This window comes from Rosa rugosa, chromosome 4 (assembly GCF_958449725.1).
Source record: "Rosa rugosa chromosome 4, drRosRugo1.1, whole genome shotgun sequence".
NCBI classification, from domain to species: domain Eukaryota; kingdom Viridiplantae; phylum Streptophyta; class Magnoliopsida; order Rosales; family Rosaceae; genus Rosa; species Rosa rugosa.
The window spans coordinates 35,087,760-35,114,899 of record NC_084823.1 but is presented as its reverse complement, the minus strand read 5'-3'; the positions used below and the strand labels follow the sequence as shown (position 1 = coordinate 35,114,899).

Sequence of the window (27,140 nt, the reverse complement as noted above, 5' to 3'; positions counted from 1 at the left end):
ACGTTAGATAAGTAGTAAATGTGTAATCAATGAGGAGAGAGGAGTGGACATTTTATAGGTGAGGGAGAGACTGATTTCTTTCTTGTTTTCGATGTGGGACTGATATGCTTCAGTTCCAAGCTTCTGATGCTTCAGCGAGGTGATCTTGGCGCAACGCGTGTCGACGCGTCAGCGGTGATCTTGGGCTGAGTCAGGGCTTAGATGATAGCCCGCTTGGCGGTGCTCTCATAGGTCACACTTTTGCTGGTTGTCGACACCGTTGGGGGTGATGTGAGCATAGTTCATTATAGTTAATTATGGTTAGGAAAATGCTCATGTAAGTACAAGTCCCCCAAGTCCCCAGTCAAGGAGGGATGTCTTGGTTGGGGAGTTGCCTAGAGGTTTTGAAGCGTTACTTCTGCTAGTCCTGCCAAGCATAATTAGCGCCAGTGCGTTGTTAAACATGGATTTGTTTTGAGCAAATGCTTTATACCCTTTCGGGTGGGCCCTGTTGGGCCCCCCATGGAGTCCCCCACTCCCTGGCTTAGATAGGCCTCCGTTTGGATGGTTGATTGTTTGATGAGGGGGCGATGCATATAGCAGTGGGTGTTAGGTGGCGAACCTAATCTTTGTTACCTAAGTGTCGAGGTCAACTGCCTAATCAGGGCAGTTGTTGACTTGTCCCTTTACTTTTTCCCGGAGGAGAAAAGCTTGACTCCAACGCCACGTAGCGGTCGTTGTGGTTATGAGGCGTTGCCCGGGGAGAGGCCGCTGGCGGCAAGTTACTCCTTTTGGATGTAGAAATGAGGAGTTCCAGTAGCAGTGTTACGAGTTGCGGAGGCTCTTGTTTTGTTAATTGAAAGTGAGAAGTTCCGCTGGGGGGTTTCGCTTAGCGAGGATTTTCTCCTTTGCGAGCTGAAGGTGAGAAGTCCAGCTAGCAGAGTTTCGCTTAGTGAAGACTTTTTCCTTTGAGAGCTAAAGGTGAGAAATCCCACTAGCGGAGTTTCGCTTAGTGGAGACTTTTTCCTTTGGGAACTGAAGGCGAGAAGTTTCGCTTAGCGGAGACTTTCCTCTGAAGGCGAGAAGTTCCGCTAGTGGGGGCTTCTAAGTCTAGAAATTAGAATCTTTTGACTGTTGGGTTGGGTAAGCGTTACCTCTGACATCGCCCGACATGTGTCTATTACCTATTAGGTTGGCGTGCTGGTGCACGCCTTTTTCGCACGCCCGTCGCTTCGTCATAAATGCGAGTAAATGGTTATTGCGTAATCGAGGCAACGCTTCGGTTAATCCGGGTAGTGGGCGTGATAGTGGGGCACGTGTTGACATCTTATGTAGCCTCTAGTCAGGATGGATGACTCAGATTAATCTGATGTCGACATAAAAGAGGGGGAAACCAGAGAGGTTTGACACTTTGTTTTGTGTTTCAAACTTTTAGTCTTCGTCTTCAAGTGTTAATGTCTAAGATTCAGCGGTAGCCGAACCTTGGTTAACGCTGGTTCGAGGGGCGAACCGCTATTTGTAATATTCTTGTTGCTTCCGCTATCTGTCAAATGAAATATAAAGGGCGTCAGAAGGACATCGCGGTTGGCGGTCTTCTCTTCTCCGATGCCTAAGTTACTCAATGTATTTATGTTGACAGAACAACGTCAGGTAAGTAATAAATGCGTAATTAATGAGGAGAGATGAGTAGACCTTTTATAGGTGAGGAAGAGACTGATCTCTTCTTTGTTTTCGATGTGGGACTGATATGCTTCAGTTTCCAACTTCTGTTGCTTCAACGAGGTGATCTTGGCGCGGCGCGTGGCGGCGCGTCAGCGGTGACCTCGGGGTGAGCCGGGGCTCAGGTGATAGCCTGTTTGGCTGTGTTTCTGTGGGTCACACCCTCGATGGTTATCGGTACCGCTGGCGGTAGTATGAGCGTGGCTCATTGTAGCTAATTTTGCTTAGGCAAATGCTCATATAAGTACATCAAGCTTTGTTACTTATGAGAGTTTGTCGCAGCAAGGCTTCGAGTTTAAAGTGAGCATATCGATTCAGGAGACAAAAGGCTAACCCAAAAACTAACCTAGGCATCTGCAAGCGCATAGGGAGAGCTGTGCTTCACATATCTCAGGTTGGTGATCTTTTGCCCTTTATTTCGTGCTTCTGTGTGTTCTTTGCTATGTATCTATGGTTATATTGGATTTTCTAGAATTTTGCAATGTTGTGGCGATGTGCTTGAGGGTCTAGAGGGGATTGTGGGTTTTTTGGTGTTTGAATAGAGGATTAGTGGTGGGTCTTGTGCTAGATGGTTGAATCTGGGTTCAATGGGTTTTTGGTTTATTTGTGTTGCTTTCTGGGTTTTTTTTTTGTACCCTTTGTTCTTGGTGTTCTTGGATAGAATCTGACATAGGGGTAGTTTAGATCCGTTTGGAACTGACTTTTTGGATTTTAGGGTGTTTGTGATGGCTAGCGTCATAGAGATCTCAAATAGTGAGGATTCCGGGTCTGACGTGTCGCTCAGCGGTTCCGATAGGATTTTTATTGACTCGTTGCATCCATCTGCCCCTGCAGGAACCTAACTGTCTGATCCACTACATATCGAACCGTTACAAACGATTTACCCGATGATGGGTGTGGGTGCGGAGGCCGGCGATAGGCAAGCGGAAACATCAGCGGCAGCGGGGGAGGATACGGCCGCTAGTCGTCAGCGGGACGAGCGGGTGGTGAGTCATAGTGCCGCTAGTGGTTCACATGAAGAAGGCTGCCCTCCTAGTGATGACATCAGTGTTGAGTCAACGTGGGAGTTGTCGTATAGGATGCCAGTGGACGAGACGGGAAGTCTGATGACTCAGGCGGCGATTAACAAACTTAAGCGGGTTTTCAAGCTTCTGGGGGTGGTAAAGCTAAGGTCGCCACTAAAAAATAAGAGAGCGTCTTCTCTGCCGACGGGGTACCCGACAGTGCACGAGGCGGTGTTCCGCCAGGGGGTCTGATTCTCGCTATTGTCGAACCTTTAGATATTGTTGTGTGAGCTTGACATCCCCTTTGGACAAGTTTGTCGAAACATGTGGAAGATTCTTATGGGGCTTAATGCACTTTGGAGCCTATCCGGCTACGAGGATCCCACTGTGGCTGAGGTGCCCCACTTTTATGAGTTGGTGTATGTTAAGAGGAAGGGTTGCAACGGGCAAGTGAACCTGACTCATAGCATCGGGGCGCCTCGTCTGATCGAGAACCCGCCGGACTCCATGTCCCCTTGGCGGATAACCTACTACGTCGCGATCAAGGACTGGGAGTACGACACAGCCTTAAACAAAAAGGAGCCAACATTTAGGGTTAAGTCGAAATTTCAACTTATTCGAGGTTGCTGTTGCATTTTCTGTTTTTTGTATGCCTTGCTTTTGATTCCATGGTATACGAAGATAACCCTTTTTCTCTCTTTTTTGTTTTACAGTGGGGTTGCGCTTTGTGCTAACGCCGGAGGAAGAGTGTCGCATAGCTAGGATCACCGGTTGTTGGAAGAATCGCAATCTTCTAGACCTGCGTCTCTTAATTGGCTGGGAGTTGCTGGTGGAGTTGAGTTTAACTCGGTTCCCATGTATCCGTCTTTGAGAGATTCCCTTTTGGTATGTTAATTTTGGTTTATTGGTATAACTTGCCTTTGGTTTTGTAGATCCCCTTCCTGGCAACAAGCTAAGTCGTGGGGCCTTTGATAAAGCGATGGACAACGCGGACTTCACCAACTATTTGGAAGGTATGTTCGCCGCTGGGTTGAATGCGCGGAAGACGGTTGTCGATCCGAGGAATAAAGATGTCAACGCCGCGGAAGATGAGGTACTGCTGTCGATGCCTCATCATTCCCACCTCCCCGCCACGGGGGAGACCGTCCGTTGTTTGTCTACAACTGCCCATCTCGAGCGCGCGGCTGCCGGGGAAAGTGGGTTTGGCACTCGGTTAGAGAAGGCCGCTGAGAAGGTTTCTGGCCCACGACATGTGCCTCAAAAGGAGAGGACTGCGCCGCGAAAGGACCCCAGCGCAGATGAGCCCGTCATCATAGCGGGTTTAGAGCCCAATGCTTCAACGAGGGTTGTTGCTGCGGGTGCCCTGAGAGTGCTATCATTCAGAGAAAGCGGCGGCAGAACGATGGTGAGGTTGGTGACAATGCGGTGGATAACATGCCGCTGTTTCTTCGCCAACAACAGAATAAACAAAGGAAGGATGGTCAGATAGTTGCCGCTGCCGGGGAGACACCTTTGGGCAGTCTTAACTCCTTTGTCTCGTACGCCGAATTCTTGACAGACAACGAGCGGGAGCTGCTCTTCAGTATTTGCGAGGGGCTCGGGTTTGGAGGCATGGACAGCACTGTTAGTGCGACCCCCCTGCAGCAGTCGCCATTTAGCTAGGCCTTTGGCCACCTCACAATTGTCCTTAACGAGCTATTTTTGGCAGTGTCGAAGCCATCGGCCGTTGAGGCGCAGCTACGCGGCGAAGTTGATGGTTTGCGGCAGGAGCTTGCGGAGGTGAAAGAACGCCTGCGTGACAGTGATCAACAGCTGGCAAAGGCGGAGGTGGACTTGGTGGATGCTCGGGGCAAACTGGAGGTCGTCGTTGCCCGGGACGTGGAGAAAGGCACCAAGGTGGCCAAGCTGGAGCAAGAGATTGCTCGCCTTTGTGAGCAGATATCGTCGAAAGTGAAGCGGCTTGACAATGTGCAGTGCAAGGCCGCCGCCCGAGCCAAAGAGATCAAGAAGTTACAGCGTCAGGCCTAAAAGTTGGAGGCAGAGAAGCAGAAGATTAGCGCCACGGCCGTTGAGGCTTTTAAGCAATCGCAGGCCTACAAGGATTCGCTAACGGCGGCTGCGAAGGCTGGTGCTGTGGCGAATTTAATTTCCTTACGTTGGACGAGAAAAGTGTTATCAACTGGGATAAGGTAGCCCAACCAGCGGGACAATTGAGTCAGCCGCTAGCCCCCCAAAGTGGGCCTGTTGCCGATCGGCCTGAAGGTACGCATTCTGACAGTAGTGAGACTGTCCAGCGTACGGGTGAGGGTTCTCAACAGACGCCGATGCCGACTGCTTCGGACATCTCCAATGCCCAATTTATGGCGCCCACACGCGAGTGGAAGGATGGCACTATGATTACGTCGAGTCCTACTGCTCCTGGGTCAGACCAGACAAGCCGCTCAGTTGCTCAGCCTCTGCAAGTTGATGGTGATGGCGCCACTGCCCCTTGAAGAAAGCCGTGAAGATTGTTCTCTCTCTCCTTTTTTTTTCTTTTTGTAGTTGTTGCCTTTGAGGCGTTTGTACTTGTAACAGAAAAAATTTTGGCTCGGGAGTCCCAACCTGACTTTTGGATGAAATTATGCTTTTGCCTTATATCTTGTGCATTTTTCTAAGTGTTGGATTGACGCTGGCGACTTCTTGCTATCTTTCTTTGATTTGATGGTGTACCACTAGAGCTTTTTCTTTTGACTCTTTTGTCTCTCAATGAAACATTAAAGGAATTAAAATTGTTCAAAGTGCACGAAGTAGCGGACGTGGTTTGCTAACATTGCTGGCGTTGCCAGTTGCTTGTTTGTGTTGTTACGAACAATGGTTTAAATAATTCCTTGTTTCATTGATAGCTGACAGGTCAGCTTTTACAAAAGAGTGAGAGTACCCGTTAGGTAGCTTATCTTAGCTAAATCTTGTACAAAAATTTAGCTAAGTCAAGATGCTCGTGGGTCAGCGGTAGTGTTATTTGTAATATTATCGATGGTGTTCGGAGTTCCAAGGGTGGGTGGACGTGACACCATCCTTGTTCTTCAAGTAGAATGTGTCGGGGCTGACAACTTCGACTATTTGATACGACCCTTCCCAAATGAGACGAAGTGTCGTTAGTGGTGGGATGACTTCCTTCATGACCTAGTCCCCCAGGTAGAGGTTTCTGGCCTTGACTCTAGTGTTGTAGAAACATGATTCCCCTGCTTGTTTTGCAAGTTGTGCAAATGAGCTTTGTGGCACTTCTCTTCAAGAAGGTTTTTGTCGAGGTTGACGTCGTCGTCGTTGGTTTTGGCTTCGTAGCCTTCAACCCTAGCGGTGGGCTGTGTGACCTCGATGGGAATGACTGCTTCTGTGCCGAATATCATGCAGAACGGTGTTTCTCGTTTGGCAGATGTTGGGGTTGTCCTGATGGCCCAAAGGACCTCTGGGAGCTTTTCAGCCCATAAGCCCTTCGCGTCATCGAGCTTCTTCTTGAGCAACTTTTTTATGATCTTGTTTCTCGCTACTACCTACCCATTGGTTTGGGGGTGTGCCACAAATGCGTAGCGCATCTTGGTGCCTAGATTAGTGGTGAAGGCTATGATCTCCTCGTTGTTGAACTGTGCTCCGTTGTCTGTGATGATGGTGTGAGGTACGTCGTAGCGACAATAGATGTTTTTCCATAAAAAATGGGTGACCTTGGCAGTTGTGATTACGGTTAGCGGATCCGGCTTTATCCACTTACTGTTGTAATTAATGGAGATGATAATGTACTTGAATTGCCCTCTAGTGGTTGGTAGTTGTCTAATGAGATCAAGGCCCCAGGTGGAATGGATTCATGGGCTGATAATTATTGACAGCGGTTCCGCTGGCACATGTGGGAGGTTAGCGTATTGTTGGCATTTGTGGCAGGACTTGGAGACTTGTTTGGAGTCAACGTCCAGCGTGGGCCAAAAGTACCCTTGTCTCATGGTTCGATTTGCCAAAGATCTGGCACCGGAATGATTTCCGCATTCTCCTGCGTGGATCATCGCTAGCACCACCCTTCCCTCTTTCGATGTTAAGCATCCGAGATTTGGGTGAGTGAAGCCCTGGCGGTATAGTTTCCCATCTTTCATGTTATAGCGGGTTGCCCTCCTTTTAAGCTGCGTGCTTCGACTTTGTCGGTTGGCAGCATTCCATTGCACTTGTACTCTATGATTTCATCCATCCAGCTGGGATTGACCTCGATGTTGAATATCTCCACTAATGTCTTGGTGATGCTTGGTTTGTCATGGCATTCCACCCTTGTGTCCGTCGGACTTTGATGGGGTTGAGCGATTGTCAGTCTTGCCAGAGAGTCTGCCTTAGTGTTCTTCTCTCTAGGGATTTGTGTGATGGAGTGGAATTTGAATTTCCTCAATAGAGTTTTTACGTATCCTAAGTACGCCGCTAACTGCTTGTCCTTGACCTGGAAGCTGTCGTTGACCTGATTGACGACAAGTTGGGAATCGCTTAATACGTTGACGCTATCGGCGCCTGAGTTTATGGCGAGAAATAGGCCTACGATTAGCACTTCATATTCTGTCATGTTGTTCGAGGCTTTGAAGTTGAACTTTAACGCGTATTCCACGTTTAGCCCATTTGGCCCTGTCAGGATGATTCCCGCTCCACAGGCTTTAGCGCAGGCTGAGTCGTTGACATGGAGGTTCCACTCTGACTGTTGCTTGGTTGTAGGCTCCTCAGCGGTTGTCATGGAGGTGTTGTTTTCCTCTGTCTCAGGAGTGGGTTCCTTTTGGAGCTCAGTGATGAAGTTTGCTACCGCCTGGCCTTTCATAGCTGTTCGTGGTTTATATTCGATGTCGAACTCGCTTAGCTCGATTGCCTATTTGCTCAAGCGGCCAGAGTGCTTGGGGTTTTGCATTACCAGTCTCAGCGGTTGGTTTGTTAGAACATGAATGGTATGAGCTTGAAAGTATTAGCGGAGGCATCTAGTGGCGACAATGAGCGTCAGGGCCAGCTATTTCAGGGGGGTGTATCTTGTTTCTGGCCCTCTCTTCGAACTATTGCACAGCTTACTGCTAATGTAGATACCGCGAGGTATATGTACAGTATTTCTCCCTGCACCGGTATGGAGAGGAGTGGGATTGCCGCTGGGTATTCCTTCAAGCTCTGGAATGCCGCCTCACAATCTAACGTCCAATCAATTTCTTTTTTGTGGGTCCTCTTCATGGCTTTGAAGAATGGGAGACACCTGTCAGTGAGCTTGGAAATGAAATGGGATAGTGCGGTTAGCTTGCCTTGGAGGCTCTGAACATGCACTTTTCACTCAGGAGATTTCATATTGAGGATGGCTTGCACCTTGTCGGGGTTAGCTTCTATGCCCTGCTTGCTAATGATGTAGCCCAGGAATTTGCCAGCGGTGACGTCAAATAAGCATTTCTCGGGGTTGAGGCACATACCATAGGCCAAGAGGATGGCGAATATGATGCGGAGGTTTGCCACTTGTCCGCTGGCTTTGATGTTTTTGACGAGCATGTCGTCCACGTATACCTCTATTATTTTATTTTGCCGAGGTGTTTCACGAACATGGCGTTCATCAACCGCTGGTACGTTGCTCTGGCATTCTTCAGCCCGAAGGGCATGATATTGTAGCAATATAGGCCCTTGTCGGTTGTGAAGGTGGTGCATTCTTGGTCCCCGGGGTTCATTTTGATTTGGTTGTAGCCGGAGAAGGCATCCATCATGTTGAGGAGCACATGTCCTGATGTTGCGTCGACCAGTTGGTCAATGCGTGGTAGCGGGAAACTATCTGTGATGCCCCAAAAATTCGTATTTATTTTCCGAGGATTTTCCAGAATTTAAATTGTGGTTATTGGACGGTTTCGTGGCTCGTGGATGGAGCGGAAGTGTTTCGGACGGATTTTTATTCGGAAAATATGACTTTAGGGGTGGCGCAAAGGTTGACTTTTGATACGTTGATATTCTCAGAAAACTTCCTTCACAAAAGTTGTAGAGCGCGTCGATACAAATTCGTGGACATGTGGAACGCGTCAATCGGAGTTTGTATCGGGAAGTTATGGCTTTCGGAAGAAGTTTTCATTTTGGTATAAATAGGAATTTTCCGAAATTATTTTCCAAGTTTCCATTTTCGGAAACTCTCCTTTCTCTCCGTTCTCACTCCTCAGCCTCCGCACGACCCGACCCAAACCCGGTGACCCGACCCGACTGGTTCTCTCACCTCCGGCCACCTCCGGCGACGGGACAAGCCGAAAACTACTCAGACCAGTGTCGTGCTTTGCTCTGTGGTGTTGGTTTGCACGGTGGTTCACCGGAAAGTGGAGATCGGAGCAGCTACAGTCGACGCGATCGGGACCCGATCAGAAGTTCACTTTTTCGGTGACGTCTCGGCCAATCCTTCTCGGTTTCGAAATCTCCTCCTCCTCCTGATCATCCTCATACCCGCCTTGAGGGACGATTTTGCGTGTGGAGTGGAAGATCAAGGGTTGAAGATCAGCGGTGCACAGTGAATCTGGAGAGTGATCAGACGGCAGCTATTGGTCGATCTTCCAAGCTTGATCTAGGACGATCTAGGCTGAACCAGACTTAGCTCCAGGTATGAAAGTTGCTCTACTCTTCATGATGATCATGGTTGTTGGTCTTGATTTTCCGGTGGTCGAGTTTGACTCGGCGGCGGCACCACCGCTTGTGGCTGCGTTCCAGCCATGTAAGGGATAGTTTCTGTTTTTATATATCATCTACTCGTCGATACGAGCGTTTCGATATATAATATGCAATTTTTGGAGATCGTATGATTAAGTTGTGATTTTTACGGTTTCGGACCGTTTGATGATTCGATCCGTGAGGATTTGAGCGTCCGATCATATAAGTATTCCGGAGACATTGGGTGGTCTCGGATGTGGTTTTGCCTCATTTGGCATCACTTTGGGAATTTTAGTTCGATTTAGGGTGTCGAACATTATTCCTTGTGTTTCATTGACTGAATCAAGGCTTTACTTTCCTTAGGTACTTGACGAAGTATTCTTGGACGGTTAGTTGGTGGTTAGGCTGTTTTGTTCTGTATTGAAGACGCAGCGGGAGTTTCGAGGTGAGTAATCTCACAAGGTTCATTAATGAACGGAATACCTTTATTGTTTTGAGAGTTATTTAGTAACTATAAACTATAGTTGGTATTAGTAGGCATTCCTGAGCGGATGACTACATATATATATATATATATATATATATGTTTTGGTGGGTTTGTGGATTTATGAAAACAATATGCATGAATGATGCTTTTTATTGTTTTGTGTTGTGGCTTTTTGGAAAACAAATGATTGTGGAATTGTTGATTCGATTTGTTTTGAAAAGCGTTGAGATTTGGGTATGAAAACAATATGCATGAATTGATGCTCTTTATTGTTTTGTGTTATGGCTTTTTGGAAAACAATGATTATGGAAATGTTGATTTCGATTGTTTTGAAAAGCGTTGCGATTTGTGTAATGAATCGTTGAAATCTGTGTGATGAATCTTTGTGATGATTGCTATCTATGTGATGACCCGCGGAATCTGTGTGATGATCTGTAGGATACTTGCTATCTGTGTGATGACCCACGGAAATCTGTGTGATGATCAGTAGGTAATCACGTCTTTGGCCGGACGAGTGGTTACGTTTTCAGTTAGAGCTCTAATATGTCTGCCATATTGGTAATTCATGGGGTAACGGGAACTGGTTATTGATAACTCATGACATTGCGTGTTTTTAGGGAATAAGGTGTGAGTTTCTTCCTTATTAACGATTTGATAGAAATCAAGGTGTGAGTTACTTTCTATGGTACGATTATGGTACAATTGATAGAATTCAAGATGTGAGTTGTTTTCTATGTTATATTTGATAGAAATCAAGGTGTGAGTTGCTTTCTATGGTACGATTATGGTACAATTGATAGAATTCAAGGTGTGAGTTGTTTTCTTTGTTGTATTGATAGAAATCAAGGTGTGAGTTGCTTTCTATGTTATATTGATAGAATTCAAGTGTGGGTTGTCTTCTATGGTACGATTTTGGTACAATTGATAGAAACCAAGGAGTGAGTTGTTTTCTATGTTTCGTTTTAAAAGGAACTAAGGTGTAAGTTGCTTTCTTTTATTTCGATTTGGCAGGAAATTAAAGTATGAGTTATTCTCCTTTATTTCGTGTTTTAAGGAATCAAAGCGTGAGTTGTTTTCCTTATTTCTGGTGTGAGTTGTGTTAACTGTTTTGAGTTACTCATACGGGCTTGCAAAAGCTTACCGGGTTTGTTGTGTGGCAACCCGGTACACTATTCAAACGGTGTAGGGGTTAATCCTGCAGGTTAGGATAATCATGGTTGAAGCTGAGGTAGCGCCTTTGCAGCTTCACGGTAGGAAGCTATTTATGTGACCTTACTATTGATAAGGACTTCCGTTGTAGTAAACTCTGAGGAGCATTTACGTTTTATCTTGTTGTTGACAATTTAATTCGTAAGCTTTTGTAATATATGACTCTGTGGAGCGGGTCAATATTGAGATAGTAGGTTCAGGGCATCAATATGTGTGTAGTTTAAAGGGAAAAAGTTTCCAGCTATTTTGTATTGATGGCTGAGCGATCACACATGTATAATTATGGGATTATATATCGATTTTTATTTATGTTTAAAAATCAGGGGCGTGACACTATCCTTGGGGCATGCCTTTTTAAGGCCTTTGAAGTCCACGCACATTCGCCATTTCCCGCTGGATTTCCTTCCCATTACCAGATTAGAGATTCATTGGGGATAGTTGACTTGGCGGATAAATCAAATGCCTTGTAGCTTGGCAACTTCTTCCCCTATTGCACGATATCTTTCTTCGTCGAAGGCTCTTCTCTTCTGTTTGATTGGATAGAAGGATGGTTTGATGCTTAGTTTGTGCATGATGATGTCAGGGGAGATGTCTAGCATATCAGCGTAAGACCATGCTAACACATAGGTGTTTTCTCGTAGGAACTGTGTGAGTTCTGCCGCTATCTCAGGGGAGAGTTGAGCGCTAATGAGGACTGTTCGCTCGAGGTGCTCGTCAGAGATGCTGATGACCTGTAGGGATGTCTCTGGGTTGACAGGTTCCTTTTTTACATACTTCTTCTCGTCGTCTCTGGGGTCGTCAATTCTATCCGTCAGCGGTAGGTGATTTCCGACTGTTAGGATCTCATGACGACACATCGAGCGCGTGACCGTTGTTGAATAGAACTCTTGTGCCAGTTGTTGGCTTCCTTTCACATCCCGTGCCCTTGGGTGTAGGGAACTTCATGAGAAGCATGTATCCGGCAATGATGCACTTCAATTTGTTGAGTGCCGGTCGGCCGATGACGGCGTTGTAAGAGCTGAAGCAGTCTACAATGAAGAATTCAGTGTGTACTTCCGCTGTGCAGGGGCTAGCGCCGATGGATAGGCACATATAGTCAAAACCTAGTGGTTGCATGACGTCGCCGAAGAAGCTAAGCAGCGGTTCATGGTCCTGTAGTAGCTTTCTGTTCCCATGGTGCTAGTTGTAGCAACCATTGAAGATGAAATTTGCAGCGGATCCGCTGTCAACTAGGACTCTCCCTACTAACCATTTGTCGAGTATTGGGTCTATCAAGAATGGATCGCTCTGAGGGAGGTGTACACCACGCTCCTCTTCCTCGGAGAAAGTTATGGATTCTCACCCAAATTTTGGTAGCATAGCGGATCTTTCATAGCGGATGTTGCAAACTTCCTTAGGGTGGTTAGTGCACGCATAACACTTCTTTTCCCTATGGGACATTCTGCTGATGGCGGCGCCGCCATCGATGGTGTTGATGCGATGTATGGGTTCGATGTTGGCGACCACCGGTGGTGGCTATCGTACCTTGAATTTTTTCAGCTTGCCATCTCGATACAGAGTCTCGATTGCTGTTTTGAGGGCGTTGCAGCTGTTAGTGTTGTGACCGCTGTCCTCGTGGTATTTGCACCACTTGCTGTGTTCCTCAGTTTTCCCACCCTTAGGTACTTCCTGGGGACGGTAGTGGGATTTGATCCCTGCATTGATCATATATCTCCTCAAACGAAGTTGTGAGGACTGTGAACACAGCTTACCTCTGGGAGGATTTTGCTTGCTTGTTGCGGTTGTCACCGTGGAAAGATCGATTGGCCTTGTTGTGGTATTGTTGGGCCCTTTGCCGCTTGCTCTGGTAGTTGTTCTATTGCCACTCTCTCTTTCTGTCATTTGAGGGTGTGGCGGTAGATTTGTTAGCAGTTCTTGCTGGCTGGAGGAAGGTTGAGTCGTCTTAATAGGCGTTTGTGGGGGCGGTGGTGTTTCTCCATATGTGATGTATTATGTCTGTGCGTGGAGGACGGCCTCACTCATGACATAGTCATACGCGGCGTTTGGATAATTGTAATTGAGGTGGTAGAGGAATGGTTCCTTTAGGAGTCCTTGCTTAAAAGCTGCCAGTGCCATTGTTTTGTCTAGGTCGCTGCATTGAGATGCTGCAGCCCGCCACCTTGTGACGAATGCCTTTAATGTTTCCTCTGTGCCCTGCTTGATGTTGAACAGCTGACTCGTGTTGTGATGTCTTGCCGCTAAGAGGATGAATCGTGACAGGAAGGCATTTGACAACGCATAGAATGAGTCGATGGACCCGAGAGGGCACTCGAAGAACTAACTCATTGCCTCACTATCCAGCGTTTCGCTAAACAGATGGTATAGGGTGGCGTCATCGAACCCTTTGTTGTTAGTTACTTTCTTGAAGGTATCCATATGGACAAAGGGGTCAGTGAGGCCGCTATACTGCACAATTTTTGGCGTCTTTGCATACGCTGGCCTGACGGTTTGCAAGATTCTTGCGGTGAACAGTCCTGGTCTCGATGCAAATAGTGGGTTTTGGGCTTGGGCTGGAGCGCCTGTTTCGGCCCGGATCAGTCTTTGTTCCAGCTGTTGCATTCTTTCCAAGATTAGGATGGTGGCGTCACTAACGGGTCCTGCTTGGAGGTTTCGTTGTGCTAACGCTTGCGTGGGGGCTGGTGGATTTCCTTCTGTTCTTACCCTGGTTTTTCCATGGTTGCTGCGTCATTGTGATTCCGCCTCTTGTTCTATCATTAAACATGGCGGAGGAGGAGGACCCAGTCCTGCTAGCTCAGGTGGGTTTAGCGGTACTTACATCTGTATGATTGGAGCTGGGGTGACTGCGCCTAGCGCTTTGTGACTGCTCACTTTGTGTTGGGTTAGCCTTTGCCTCCAACGCTTTTTTTCAGTTTGTCGAATCTTGACATCAGCGTGAGAAGAGTTGCCGTTTTTTCCTTTGCGTTCTTGCTCAAGCTCCCTATTCGCTTTGTGGAGATCCGCCAGTGCCAGCTCATACTTGGTGGCAAGGTCTTGGCTTGGCGGTTGGCAGCAGCTGCTCGGGTGAGTTTCCGCTGCCGATTGAGTACATGGAACCTGGGGGGTGACCTGGGGTTCAACACCGGGGTTAATGGAGGTGTTGAAGAGTACGTGGTTAACGTTAGCCGCAGGGTTAGTGGGTTGGGGGTTGACGGACTGGTCCGCCTACTCGTCGGCGACTTCCCTCCTACTATTAGTCATGGTGAATTTATGGTGGGATGACCTTTTGCTCAAGGGTTCCCACAAACGGCGCCAATGTTAATATCTGAGATTCAGCGGTAGCCAAACCTTATTTGACACCCGTGGACCGCTACTTGTAAAGATCTAAAAGCTTTCGTTACCTGTCAAGTAAAATATATAAGGCGTCAGAGGGAGACCGTGGTTGGCGGTCTTCTCTACTCCGATGCCTAAGTTAGTCAATGTATTTATGTTAACAGGATAACGTTTGGTAAGTAGTAAATGTGTAATCAATGAGGAGAGAGGAGTGGACCTTTTATAGGTGAGGAAGAGACTGATCTCTTTCTCGTTTTCGATGTGGGACTGGTATGCTTCAGTTCCCAGCTTCTTACGCTTCAGCGAAGTGATCTTGGAGCGGCGCATGGCGGCGCGTCAACGGTGATCTTGGGCTGAGGCAGCGCTTAGATGATAGCCCGCTTGGCTGTGTTCCCATAGGTCACACTCTTGCTGGTTGTCGCCAACGCTGGCGATGATGTAAGCGTAGCTCATTATAGCTATTAATGGTTAGTCAAATGCTCATGTAAGTACAAGACGCTCCATCCGTCAGACATAAACGAAGGGCTTTCATAGAAGAAAAATACAAAGCCATCCAAGCAGATGTTAAGAAGCTCCAAGATATCGGGTTCATCAAGGAAGTATCCTACCTGACATGGCTATCAAATTAATGTTGTAATGGTAAAGAAACCTAATGGCAAATGGCGATTGGCGAATGTGTGTTCACTACACAAACCTGAACAAGGCCTACCCCAAAGACAGTTTTCCTGTCACGCCCCGAATTTTGAATAACAAATTCAAATCCGAAACATGAATTAAACAAATAAACGTTCTGAATTTTTTTTTCTCAGAAACAACCTCGCCACTCACGCTCAAATTCAAAACTCGCAGACCTCGAGTTAATTATTACAACTCACTCGTACAAAGTAAATTGTAAAGCTCTAATGAGCATAACAAACCTCACAACTGAAAATCAGAGTATTACAAAGCAGCTACTCTACACGGTTCGATCACCTTCCTGAATTCTCCAGTCCTGTAGGATTATCCGCTACACCGTTTGAATAGTGTACCGGGATTGCAACAACACAAAACCCGGTAAGCTTTTGACAGCCAGTATGAGTAAAAGAAAGAATGGTTGATTTATTATAACACAGTACTTTTAACTCAAGTAACAACCAACAATTTCAACATCCACAAAGAAAACCACAATCTCGATAATCGATCACCAAAATCATTAACTCCAAATCATTTGAAATCACACACAAAGAAATCAAATGAATCACTCATCTCTACTCTTAACAAGATGTCTTTATCCCCACAATACGGAATAATATTTCTCAACTTTCTACAAGTCTCATCCATCACTTCCCAATTAAACTAATAAGAACATTAATCATGCATAGAAAATTAATTCAGGAAATAACCAACACGCATAAAATCAGAAGTCATAGTAATCCCTGCATATAATTTAGTTCAGGAGATTACATTAAAAACAAACAATAAAATGAAAACGAGAAATAAACGGGAAATCGAACCATAGAAATGATCAAGGAAATAAATAGAGATAATAAACAATATAACCGAAAAAGAAGAAAAGAGAAAAAGAATAGAAATTTAAACAAAAGAATTAACAAGGAAATTAATTAAAAACATCATCAACTCACACTAATAAATCCATCCAAAACTCAACACCTTTTACCAAAAGGACTCTTACAAGTCACATCGTGACAAAATCATAGGAAATGTTAACCTAACAAATCATTATGAAAATCCGGTCCAACCTGGACACGTTGGCAGACAGACTAGAGCTCTAACTGATCGAAATCACTAACCGGGCCAAAGGCGTAATTACGATATATTGCCTGAGGATGCAACCTGCAAACCCCGGATCTTTAGGCCAACCTGACCCTTAGATCAAAACATTTAAGCGAGTCGCACTGGACCCAAAATGTTAAAACAAATCAAACGGAGAAATCACAACCTGTGACTCTCAAATCCTCAGACCACCGGTCGTCAGATTAAAACATTTAAAATGGTCATACCGGACCTGAAAATGTTTCCCAACCCAAAAGGAGAAATCACAACCTGCAACTCCCCAAATCCTCAAACACTTTTCAAAACAATAGAAATACCATTTCCCACGACATATTGTTTCCCGAAAAGTCATACCCAAAAACAATATATGAACTCACTCACAAATATTGTTTGCATCACAACAATTCTACCAATACATATATGTTTCCGACATATGTAAATATTCAATTCAATAATCCACATACCACAATGCCACACCATCCATATATATATTCCACATAAATATATATATACGTAATTATCCGCTCAGGGATAATCACTAATACCAACTATAGTCCACACAATAAAATCGTGAAATTCATTTTTATAGTTTAAATACATTTTACTTACCTATGGACCGTAGTTGATCAAGCCCATATGATTTAAAACAAATATTTATTTCATAAATATTTTCACACAATTACGACAAAATAAAGTAATTAAATTTATTCGGTTCGTAATATGAACCACGGTGAGGTTTACTCACCTCGATATTCCCGCTGCGTCTTCAATTCAACACAATACACACCGAAACCGCTCACCCAAGGGAGACCGTCAATCACCTAATCAAACATGACCTTAACTTAGCCAACAACTCAAAAACATACTCAAACGACAATCCAACGGTCAGATTCTAATTTAATGATGATCCAACGGTCGGATCGAAATTATACGATGATCCAACGGTCGGATCCTCACGGATCGCCCTCAGGATCATCCTCCAAAATTATCACGAAGATCCAACGGTCAGATCTTCCTGAATCGTCCTTACAAACATCTCCACAAAATTATACGAAAATCTGACGGTCGGATTCTCACGAATCGCTTTCCGAATGACCATTTCTCAATTATACGAAGATCCAACGGTCGGATCTTCGCCCGTGACCACACAAAGTCATCGGGACAGTCATACGATCAACATATTAAAATTTGAAGCAAAACCGACGGTCAGATCTTCGCAGATCGTAAACCGAAAGTAATGCATAAAAACCGAAACCCTAGCATGCATCAACTTTCTCCAAAATGACCTTATAATATATCCAAACGACCGTATCGATGCGTAGATGAATAAACTGAAAACAAAACATCAAAATATGGCTGGACGCGCCACCACGCGCCGCCACAAGCTACTGGTCAACCGGTGGTCAACGGCGGCAGTCAACGCCGGGTCAACCACCTCCGATGCAAAAGTCGTCAACTACAAACTTCTTCAAAATAAAAGGGTGAACAACTTTCATACCTGGAGCTAAGTCTGGTTCGGCCTAGATCGTCCTAGATCATGCTTGGAAGTTGGATTAATCTGGGCCGTCTGATCAGATTTCCAGATTGAATCAGGGACGTCGAATTTTCAATTCGTGATCCTTCACTCTACACTCAAAATCGTCGTGCAAGGAGGATATGAGGATGATCAGGGGGAGGAGGAGATCACGAAAATAGGAAGGATCGGCCGAGGAGACGCCGGAAAACTGGTTCTCCGATCGGGTCGGTTTCGCACGGCTGGGCTCCTTCGATCCAGCTTTGGCGACGACGGCGGGGCAAGCGGAGGGCACCAGGCAGCTGGGCAGCTTGCGGCGATCATAGTGAGTGCCGGGTCGTGGCCGGAGAACGCCGGAGGAGAGAGATGGGGCCGGGTCGGGTCAGCGGGTCGGCCGGCCTGGGAAGGGTTTTCGAGCGAGAGAGAGAGAGAACCGGGGCTGTTCCGCAAAAAACCAATTTTTCTGTCCTTAATGACAGAATTTGGATTTTTTGACTATTTATAGAAAAATCTCAATTTTCAAATATTCATAACGTATTCATACGAACTCCGAATATTGCGTTCCACATATGCACAAGATCGTATCGACAAGCTCTACAACTTTCATGAAGGAAGTTTTCCCAAATTTTGAACGTATAAAAAGTCAACTTTCGCGAGCCCCTAAATAACGTTCGTTTTCGAAAATTAATCGTTCGAACTAATTCCACAACTTCTCCGAGCCTCGTACTCGCTCCCACTATCGTGAAATCATTTCTAAAAAATCCACGGAATTTAATTTGGATTTTTCGGGGTATTACATTTCCTCTGCCGAGAATTGACCAAATCGTTGATTCCACTGCCGAACACAAGCTTCTAAGCTTCATGGATGCCTTCTCCAGATACAACCAAATCGCCATGGAACCCTCCAATCAAGAGCACACGTCTTTTACCACTTACAAGGGTTTATACTACTATAAGGTGATGCCATTTGAACTGAAAAATGCTGGAGCAACGTACCAGCTAAGGGCAATGGCGAGTCCCCTTTCTGTATGTCGTTTAGGTACTGAGGCGGTTATCCCTGTTGAACAGGAAATTCAAAGCGATAGGGTGGCATGTTTCGACCCACTCACCAACTCGCAAGGTTTGAATCTCAATTCCGACTTCCTGGAAGAACGCCAAGAACGAGCACACCTTCGCAACATCAACAACAAGTAGCGTATCGACCGAGACTACGATTCCAAGATAATGCCTCGCCCACTCTCTGTTGAGGATTGGGCGATGAAGGAAAAAATGCCAACTCCAACGGAGTTAAAGGTCACATGGGAAGGACAGTAGGAGATCATAGAACCGTTGGGCCCGCTACCTTCTACCTGAGAGGAAGCGACGGTAACATACTACCACACACATGGAATGCTCAGCACCTCCGCTACTACCCCATGTAAGGATGAACACACCCAGGCCCCATGAGCACTACCTCGCTATCACCAAGTCCCATGCCAACATCATTCGCACCATCACCAAGATTTTGTTTCCTTCAATTAAATTATCCAATGTATATCGCACCTGCCCTTGCGCAACAATCAATGAAACATCTTTATTGTCACCACCACATTTTCATACTCTTTTACGTCACATGAACGCTAAGTGGCTATCACTACAACACCCTTCTCGCAAACCCAGTATCGCCTATCGCGACCAAGACACAACATGGCTGAAATGTAATAATGACATATCACTATGCCAAAAAGGCCTTCAGACGACACGCATCAGACAACATAAGTTTTGTTTTATGTCGTCTGAGTTTTTCAGACGACATAATTTTCTTTTCTGTCGTCTGAATATACACTAAAATCATACTGGTTTAATTTGGAAAAATGGTGAGCATTCAGATAACACATTTGTGTAGTTGTAGAAGGTGGTGATTTCATATCTCAAATTTGGATAAATGGTAAGCATTCAGACAACACTTATATGTTGTTTGAAAAGATGGGAAAAAACCTAGCAGAAATTTTAGATTTCCCTCCAACAAGTTGAGTCTTTTCCCTCTTAAGCGCCCAAACCTTATAGTTGACTAATTAATAGGGTGATATTCAGACAACATATAAGTGTTGTCTGAATAAGGTGAGTTTGACTTTTTTTGTTTTAGGTCTCTTTTGGCATAACATAAACCCTTCGTGTTTTTTTCATTCCTACAAATTCTGTCTAAAACTCTCTGTCCTTCAGCAAAACCCCGTCTTCCTCTCCATCTCTCTCATTTCCTTCCCCAAACCCCGCAACCTCCCCAACAGCCACCGCAATCACTCTCAATCAAAAACCAACATGCCCCAAACTCCGCCTCTTCCTCTTCCGGCTCAACCCTCCGTTCAGATCCAATCCCCAGAAGGCTGCTCTCCCAAAAACAATGGTTTTTTTAATTTGGGCATTTAGGGTTCTTCTGATTTTGGGGTTTGTCTGGTTTCTTACATTTTTCTCATGATTTTTCTTACTGCAGATTGAAATTGATGAAATCTCTCTCGCAAAGGCAATGCTTCGAGGCGTGGCTGGAGGAGGTGCGACCAGGCCTGGACGCGTGGGGCGAAGGGAAGGCAAAGTGGTGAGGAGTGTCGACCACTTTGCTGTTATTCATTTGGGCCTTGCTGACCGTTAAAACTTGTAACTCTCTCTATAGTCTGGAATTGAAACAAAAGAAAAACAGAAAGCCGGAAACGCCGTGCAGAGGCTGTAAGGAGGATCCTTAGCCTCACCTTCGCTCTGCCATGGATTCTCGGCACGCATCTCTAGGCCGCCGAACGGTACCGACCTCTTCGCCGTCAACTTTTTTGATTCTCTATTCGTTATTAAACTTTTGATATATGGATTCGGAATATCCTCTCTTCCTTATTTGCATTTGGTTCAATTTTGCATTTGGAAGAAATTCGTCAAAAGCGAGCTGCAGAAAGATTGAGCAAAACTTCTTCGGGACCCGATCTCAGCCAGATCCCACCTATCGGTCCGTTATTTATATTTTCTTCAACTTCTCTGTTAACTTTGGAATTGAATTTTACCTTCTATTATCGCTCATAATTTTCTGTGCACAGATAATGGAGGAATGAGAAAATCGGAGAGCGCAAATCGACTCTCTGAGGTAGGAGAAAAGAACCTTTTTTTTTTTTTTTCAAGTTTATATGATTTGATTAACAATTTGCAATTCGCTGCAGAGATAGAGAGATATTCGTATAGAATCTTTGCATAATTGGTAGTTTAAGGTAATGGTTGAGTTCTATTAGTTTGAATTTTGATTTTGACTTGAATGTGTTCTTTTTATGCTTGTTTTAGATTAGGTTTGCCAACCTCAAGTAGTTATTACAAAACCATACTTATGTTTGCAAAGTGCTGCCGTGATGGAAACTTGGCCTTTTGATTCTGTGAACACGGATCACCTCCTTTGGAGTCTGGGATTCGCATACATCAGTTTTTGAAGGAGTTTTGAGCACCACTTTACTTGACAAGTCACCCATATCTATGCCATCCAGTAGATGGGTATTCTGCACATCGATATTTATTGCGGATTGTTTTGCAATTTTAATGTTCCCGGATTTAATTTATTGAACACTTAAGTGGGGTTATATACACTATCATATCTATTTAGAAATTAAATTTTGTGTACGAGTATGATTAATTAGTCATTCATGATATAGTTTTCAAAATGATACAAGAACGGTGCTGATGTACATAGATATTAATCACTATCTTAAAACTTTATTATTCTAATATTTATAACTAGTATATAGAAAATTTTGCTGGTAGTTTGCATTAAACTGAGTATGTACAGGACTTGCTGTTGGACCTAACTACTTCATGACTTCAAATTTTACATTTTCTTTTGTTATAAATGAGTAATTGAAGGGAACAAGTTCTCAATATTATTAGCTCAATGGTGGATATCAAGGCAATATAAACTGTCCCTAAAATCATTTGGCCAAAATAAAAAAAGTCGCTTCATTTTTGTGATTTGTAAATATTCTACTTTTACCAGTGTTTGTCTTGGAGTATGGTGCAAATGTGGAAGCTATCTAGCTGCACAAGGTATATAACAACAAAGTTTTGTCCCCTTTTCTAGGGCCACAACTCATGTATTTTTTGCATTTGAAACATGCTAAGAAAACATTGAAATTCTTTTTTTTTTTTTTTCTGGTATCTGGTTAATAGTTTCTTCATAGGAATTTGAAATACAGTCTCTTTGATGTGCACTGATATACTCATGGTCATGTTCTTTTTCTCTTTTCCCTTTTCTTTTGCAGTTAAATGCTGATAAAAGCCCTTTCCAGCTAACCTTTGTTAATCAGGTATCCACTCGATCTCTTTGACTACAGTTGCAATGTCAATGTTTTGGACAGCAGCATCTTGCTTAAATAGTTTCACATTTTCAGTTTTCAGAATGTTTGTATATACTTGTATGTTAAATGCCCGGTTTTTGCAATTTCCTTGGTATTGAGTTTGGACAGCAGCATCTTGCTTAAATAGTTTCACATTTTCAGTTTTCAGAATGTTTGTATATACTTGTATGTTAAATGCCCGGTTTTTGCAATTTCCTTGGTATTGAGTGTAACAAGTCTACCAGTTTTTTTACTTGCATGACATGAAGTTTAAGTAGCGATCTAGAAGAATAAGTAAGCGATTGATTACTCTGTTGTCCAACATTTAAAACTTGATTGTGTATGCTCCCATTGTGCTTGTTTAACAAAGATAACAATTTATGGATTTTAAACTAGGGCATGATTCTATAGTATGTTTTCTCCACCTGCAATCTACACTAATTGAAAACTGTTTATGTACTTATAAAATTCGTAATTCTGATGACATCTGGAAGTTGAAACCAACTTCATTGAAAAGTTACTGATGATTGTTTTATCATCATAATTCTATAGTTGGTGGCAAAGTTGTTCACAGTTAGCAATATTATTTATTTTATTTGTTTCTATTTTTGTGAGGATTTCCATAGGTGAAGCGATGTGCAGAGATGTCAAGAAAGCTGCGCTTTTTTAAGGATCAAATCAGTAAAGCTGGTCTGCTTGGGTCTATACGTCCAGTTTCACAACCAGATATTGAGTTGGAGGAATTAGAGGTCTATTTCTATATCACTGCTCTAGCATTGTTCTTCCTCTTTCTCTGTCTGTATTCCCTCCCTCTGAGTTTTAAGTTTGCAAGAGTAATAGTAATGTTAAGCTGGAACATATTGTTTAAAATGGCACTAACCAATTGCACCCTTATCCATGGAGCAATTTCTTGTAAACTGATAACATTCATGTTTGTATTTCTTAATTCCAGTTTCAACTTGGTGAGCACGAACATGAGCTAATTGAAATGGCACTAACCAATTGCACCCTTATCCATGGAGCAATTTCTTGTAAACTGATAACATTCATGTTTGTATTTCTTAATTCCAGTTTCAACTTGGTGAGCACGAACATGAGCTAATTGAAATGAACTCTAATAGTGAAAGACTTCGACAATCATACAATGAGCTCCTGGAGTTCAAGATGGTATTACAAAAGGTAATTTTCCTTTTTATTTTCTCTCCATATTGGTGGTGTATTTGCAGCCTCGTATCAGCTGTTCTGTTTTTAGTAGTTCATAAAATATTTGTGCTGCATGTGTGTGCATGGGTTAATTGCTTTTGTTTTCCGTTTCCGTTGGTTTTGAACTTTCAGGGGTTTTAATCTTTCAGGGGTTTTGTTTGTGTTGGAGTTTCTGATCGTGGTGATCAATTGGCCTGGTTTGAGGTAAGTTGTTTGCTGATTTGAGTTTGATTTTCGGTTGGTTTTTGTGGTAAAGTTATAGTCTTTGGCCATTTGAAAACTTTCATTGATTCTATAGCTCAGAGTATTCAGATAAACAAGAAGCCTTTGATTTCAAAGGTAAACTAATTAGGTCATTGATGTGTGATCTGTGCGTGACCTATGTAGTTTTGCAGCAGGAGATAGTTTCTCTGTACGAGAGGTTCTGTCAGCTCGATCATAGTGGCGGAGGTACGTGACGTAAGGTAAAATTCCAGTTTCTTGCTGTCTAAACTCACTCAGTCCTTGGCTGCTTTAAACAATTTTAGGCTATAACTTTAATTTCAGTTTTGTTTAGGTGCTGTACTCTGTATACTAACTTTCTATGCGAGTTTGCGTCTTTCAATATAGCTAATTCTATCTACTTGGATCATTCTCTTATGACAAGGCAATCCAAATATGGTCATGGCACTAGCTGGGAATAAAGCAGATCTAGTAGAGTCAACTCTCGGTCAATATGCACTTGTTGCTTTATTTTAGCATTCTTACTATGGTGTTTGAAAGCTTTTAAATTTTTTATTTTATTCTTTTCTTATAAGGGAACACGTAAAGCCATGAAAGATGTTTGTTTGAAATATAATCAATGTCAAGATTTTGCTTCTAGTTAGTTTGTTAGTCATGAGGTATCATCTTGTTTCTTGCTATGTTCTTGCTCTAATTGGGCTCGTCGTTTGAAGGTTTTTGTTGTTTTCTTTCAAGCTAATATGTTCTCTAATCTATTCTCTGATTTGCTTCAAAGGGCTGTAAGACATCATTTTGCTCTTTGTGCTGGCTTGCTGTAAGAAAATGGATCCTTATTTACTGGCTATCATTTTCATGGATGCCCACAATAGCAAAGACAAATTTAATCATGCTTTGGTAAGCTTTTTTCTTTTCTTTTCTTTGGTAAGGACACTTGAGTAATGTGGCTTGATGTTTTGCTATTTTGTTTATTATTCTACTAAACTGCTTTGTCCTTGGTTGCATGATATCTGATCCAGCAAAACAAGGATATAACTTCATTCTATGTGCATATTATCTGCAGGGTTATGCATATATACTCACGCACCCCGGAATACCTTCCGTCTTCGATGACCACTTCTATGATTCGGGTGATTCCATTCATGATCAGATTGTGAAACTGGTACAGCAGTATGGCTAGCTAGTTCTTTTATTAACTTGTGTCTAGTAGAAATTCTTCATTCTTTAAGCATTTGGACTTGTCTGCATGTCCAGATTAGTAGATATGGGTCATTTTGAATTGATATTCATGATTAGGTTTGTGTATATGAGACAATGGTGGATTAATGGAAATTGTAATGAATGATTTTGGATGTAGATTTTATGGTTTCGTACTTTCATGAATGGGCAATTTTAGTTTCCAGAATGTATGCATACCAATTGTAACGGGGACAACTAATATGTGTTATCTCAAATTGCAAGCTACAACAAAAGCACACCAAAATGTGTGGTTGCAACTGCACACAAACAACACAAAAATCAATTAGAAGTGTATTGTCTTTTTGGCGTTCGTACAACAGAAAATTGTAGTCTGAATGGAAAAACAACAGTCCCTTTGATATTCAGACCACAAATATTTGTCATGTTAATAACCTCAGACGACAGAAATATGTCTTGCAAATATGCTTCACACAATAGAATTTATATCAGAATGTAGTTGTTTTGTTTCTCATACAACACAAAACTGTTGTGTGATTACGTTTAAAGATACATATCGCAATGGTCCTGAAATGCAAAACTCATCAGACGACACAAGATTTTTATTTGTTTATGTCGTCTGAAAAATCAGACGACAGAAGTGTTCTGTCGTCTAATACCCCCAAGTTCTGTCGTCTGATTTTTCAGACGACAGAAGTGTTCTATCGTCTGATACTCCCAAGACACGACACCGTACTAGACGACATATTTTGGTTCATTCAGACGACAGAACTGTTCTGTCGTCTGAAGGCCTTTTTGGCATAGTGTATGCAGAAGGCATAGGCACACTATATAGCAATCCCAACTCACTGCCCACACGTTCCCAATAATGTGAAAAGAATGTCGCTGATTGCCGGTTCTGCTGATATAGCCAATGCTATCCCTCGCAAACCCATGTGTCGCCTATCACGATCAACTAATGAATCTTAATGACATACCGTAAAGGCTAACGATTAAAGGCGAATCACTAAATCTCAACGACAACATAAAGTAACAATTAACAACAATGATTCACGATTAAACGCAAAGGCAAACAATGCCCCCTCCATGGTTACCACTCCCACCACTGGCTTGCGACCTGGCTGCCTTCTTCGCCTGCATATCGCGAGCCATCTTGCCTTGATCAATCCAACCCCCAGCGATACCTTCACGATAGAATGAAGGGCGCCGTCCCAAAACGCCCGGTTAATTTTCTCTTGAAAGTTGGACGATAGAAGATAGTGGTCCACAGCGTGAGACGCATAGTCTCTTTTGGCCTTCTTAAGCTTGTCAACATAAGTCTCGGCCACGGCCCGCAAACGGTACTAGCCCGAGAGCGCTCTTCAGCCACTTCCTTCCTTCGTCGCTCCAACTCCGCTTCTATTTCCTCCTGTTGGCACTCAACCACCTTTAAGCGATCAACTTCCGCTTGCAAACCCCCGAGCTGACCTTCCAACTCCGTAACGCGATCCGGATAAGGGGCCAAACTACGCAACCTTTCCTCACGAAGCTCTAACTCGGCATCTCGCTTTCGGACTTACCTCTCCAAATCCTACAAATGCTCCTCAACAGAGCAAAATTGCATTCTGACTTCCTCCAATGCCTTCAACCCCATCTTAGCCTGTTGCAACCTCCCGGTAAGATCTAAATATGAATTCCACAAGGGAGCAACAGCCTCCTCGGCCTCACGTCAATTACGAGCATCTTCCATGACAAGAGATTGCTCCAGCTCCATCCTCCTCGCGATACCTTTATTTATTGCCTGCTCCATCTCCTCACGGTCAGCCTTACCGCGATCCAACAAATCCTGGAGTTCACGGGCTTGCCCCCTCTCGGCATCCAACTCGCCCCTGAGCCGTGCAACCTCTCGATCAAAATGAGCAAGTAACTCAACAGAGGCTTGATAACTCATATTCAAAGCCTGCGTACAACAGTACCGCACAAGCATTACAAAAAAAAACAAAGAAGAGAGAAAGCAAGTAATAACAACATGGCACTCTCATTGTTTTTCCTTTCTCTTTGCTCTCTTAGCTCTCAACTCTGTACGGCTCTTTCTCTGCTTCACTTCTTCGAAACCAGTTGATCCTCCATGGTTTGATACTGTTCACCGAGATCGGTCAGATTCTCCTATATATTGCTGTCATGAAACCCGAGGAAAATAACATAATTTCAATTTCAAGTTCTAACTAATTGAGGAACATAGGGTATCTATCATAGGTAGTACTAGATGGTCTATGCCATCTGAACTCAGCGGTCTATACCATCTGGAGTCATCAAGCTGATAGATAAAATAATAGAATGAGCATGACCCAGAACTTCTAGGAATTTGTTGTTTCCTTTCTCCATCCATAGACCAAAAGGTTGTTTTACTTTGTCATGCAACATCAGTTCATCGTAATTTTACTTTGTCATGAAAGATAAACACAAATATCCCAATATCTTTGTGGACCTAACAGCAGTTCAAATCATCAAAAACCATCCTTTGATATGTGTATATTCTATGATATGATCGATACCTACAGGAGGAGATGTCA

The 27,140-nt window shown here is 43.7% G+C and overlaps 1 protein-coding gene and 1 long non-coding RNA gene across 2 annotated transcripts; both read left to right on the top strand.

Moving 5' to 3' along the window:
• Window positions 1-20,381: 20,381 nt before the first annotated feature.
• On the top strand, window positions 20,382-23,313 carry LOC133744711 (V-type proton ATPase subunit a1-like). Its single transcript, XM_062172776.1, has 7 exons — window positions 20,382-20,406; window positions 20,526-20,603; window positions 20,692-21,133; window positions 21,895-21,939; window positions 22,596-22,718; window positions 23,041-23,148; window positions 23,305-23,313. Exons 3-7 carry the CDS (start codon window positions 21,116-21,118, stop codon window positions 23,311-23,313), a joined length of 303 nt encoding a protein of 100 aa, XP_062028760.1. The 5' UTR covers window positions 20,382-20,406; window positions 20,526-20,603; window positions 20,692-21,115.
• Window positions 23,314-23,654: 341 nt separating this feature from the next.
• LOC133707499 (uncharacterized) lies at window positions 23,655-24,761 on the top strand. The gene is made up of 2 exons (XR_009845137.1): window positions 23,655-24,288; window positions 24,455-24,761. It is a non-coding gene; the product is annotated as an uncharacterized LOC133707499 (long non-coding RNA).
• The last annotated feature ends 2,379 nt before the right edge of the window (window positions 24,762-27,140 follow it).

What these genes read in the sequence shown, in the direction of transcription:
- LOC133744711 (XM_062172776.1), top strand. An exon ending in AGCTAACCTTTGTTAATCAG is followed by an intron (nt 21,940 to 22,595) that starts GTATCCACTCGA and finishes GGATTTCCATAG; the next exon opens with GTGAAGCGATGTGCAGAGAT. An exon ending in TTGAGTTGGAGGAATTAGAG is followed by an intron (nt 22,719 to 23,040) that starts GTCTATTTCTAT and finishes TCTTAATTCCAG; the next exon opens with TTTCAACTTGGTGAGCACGA.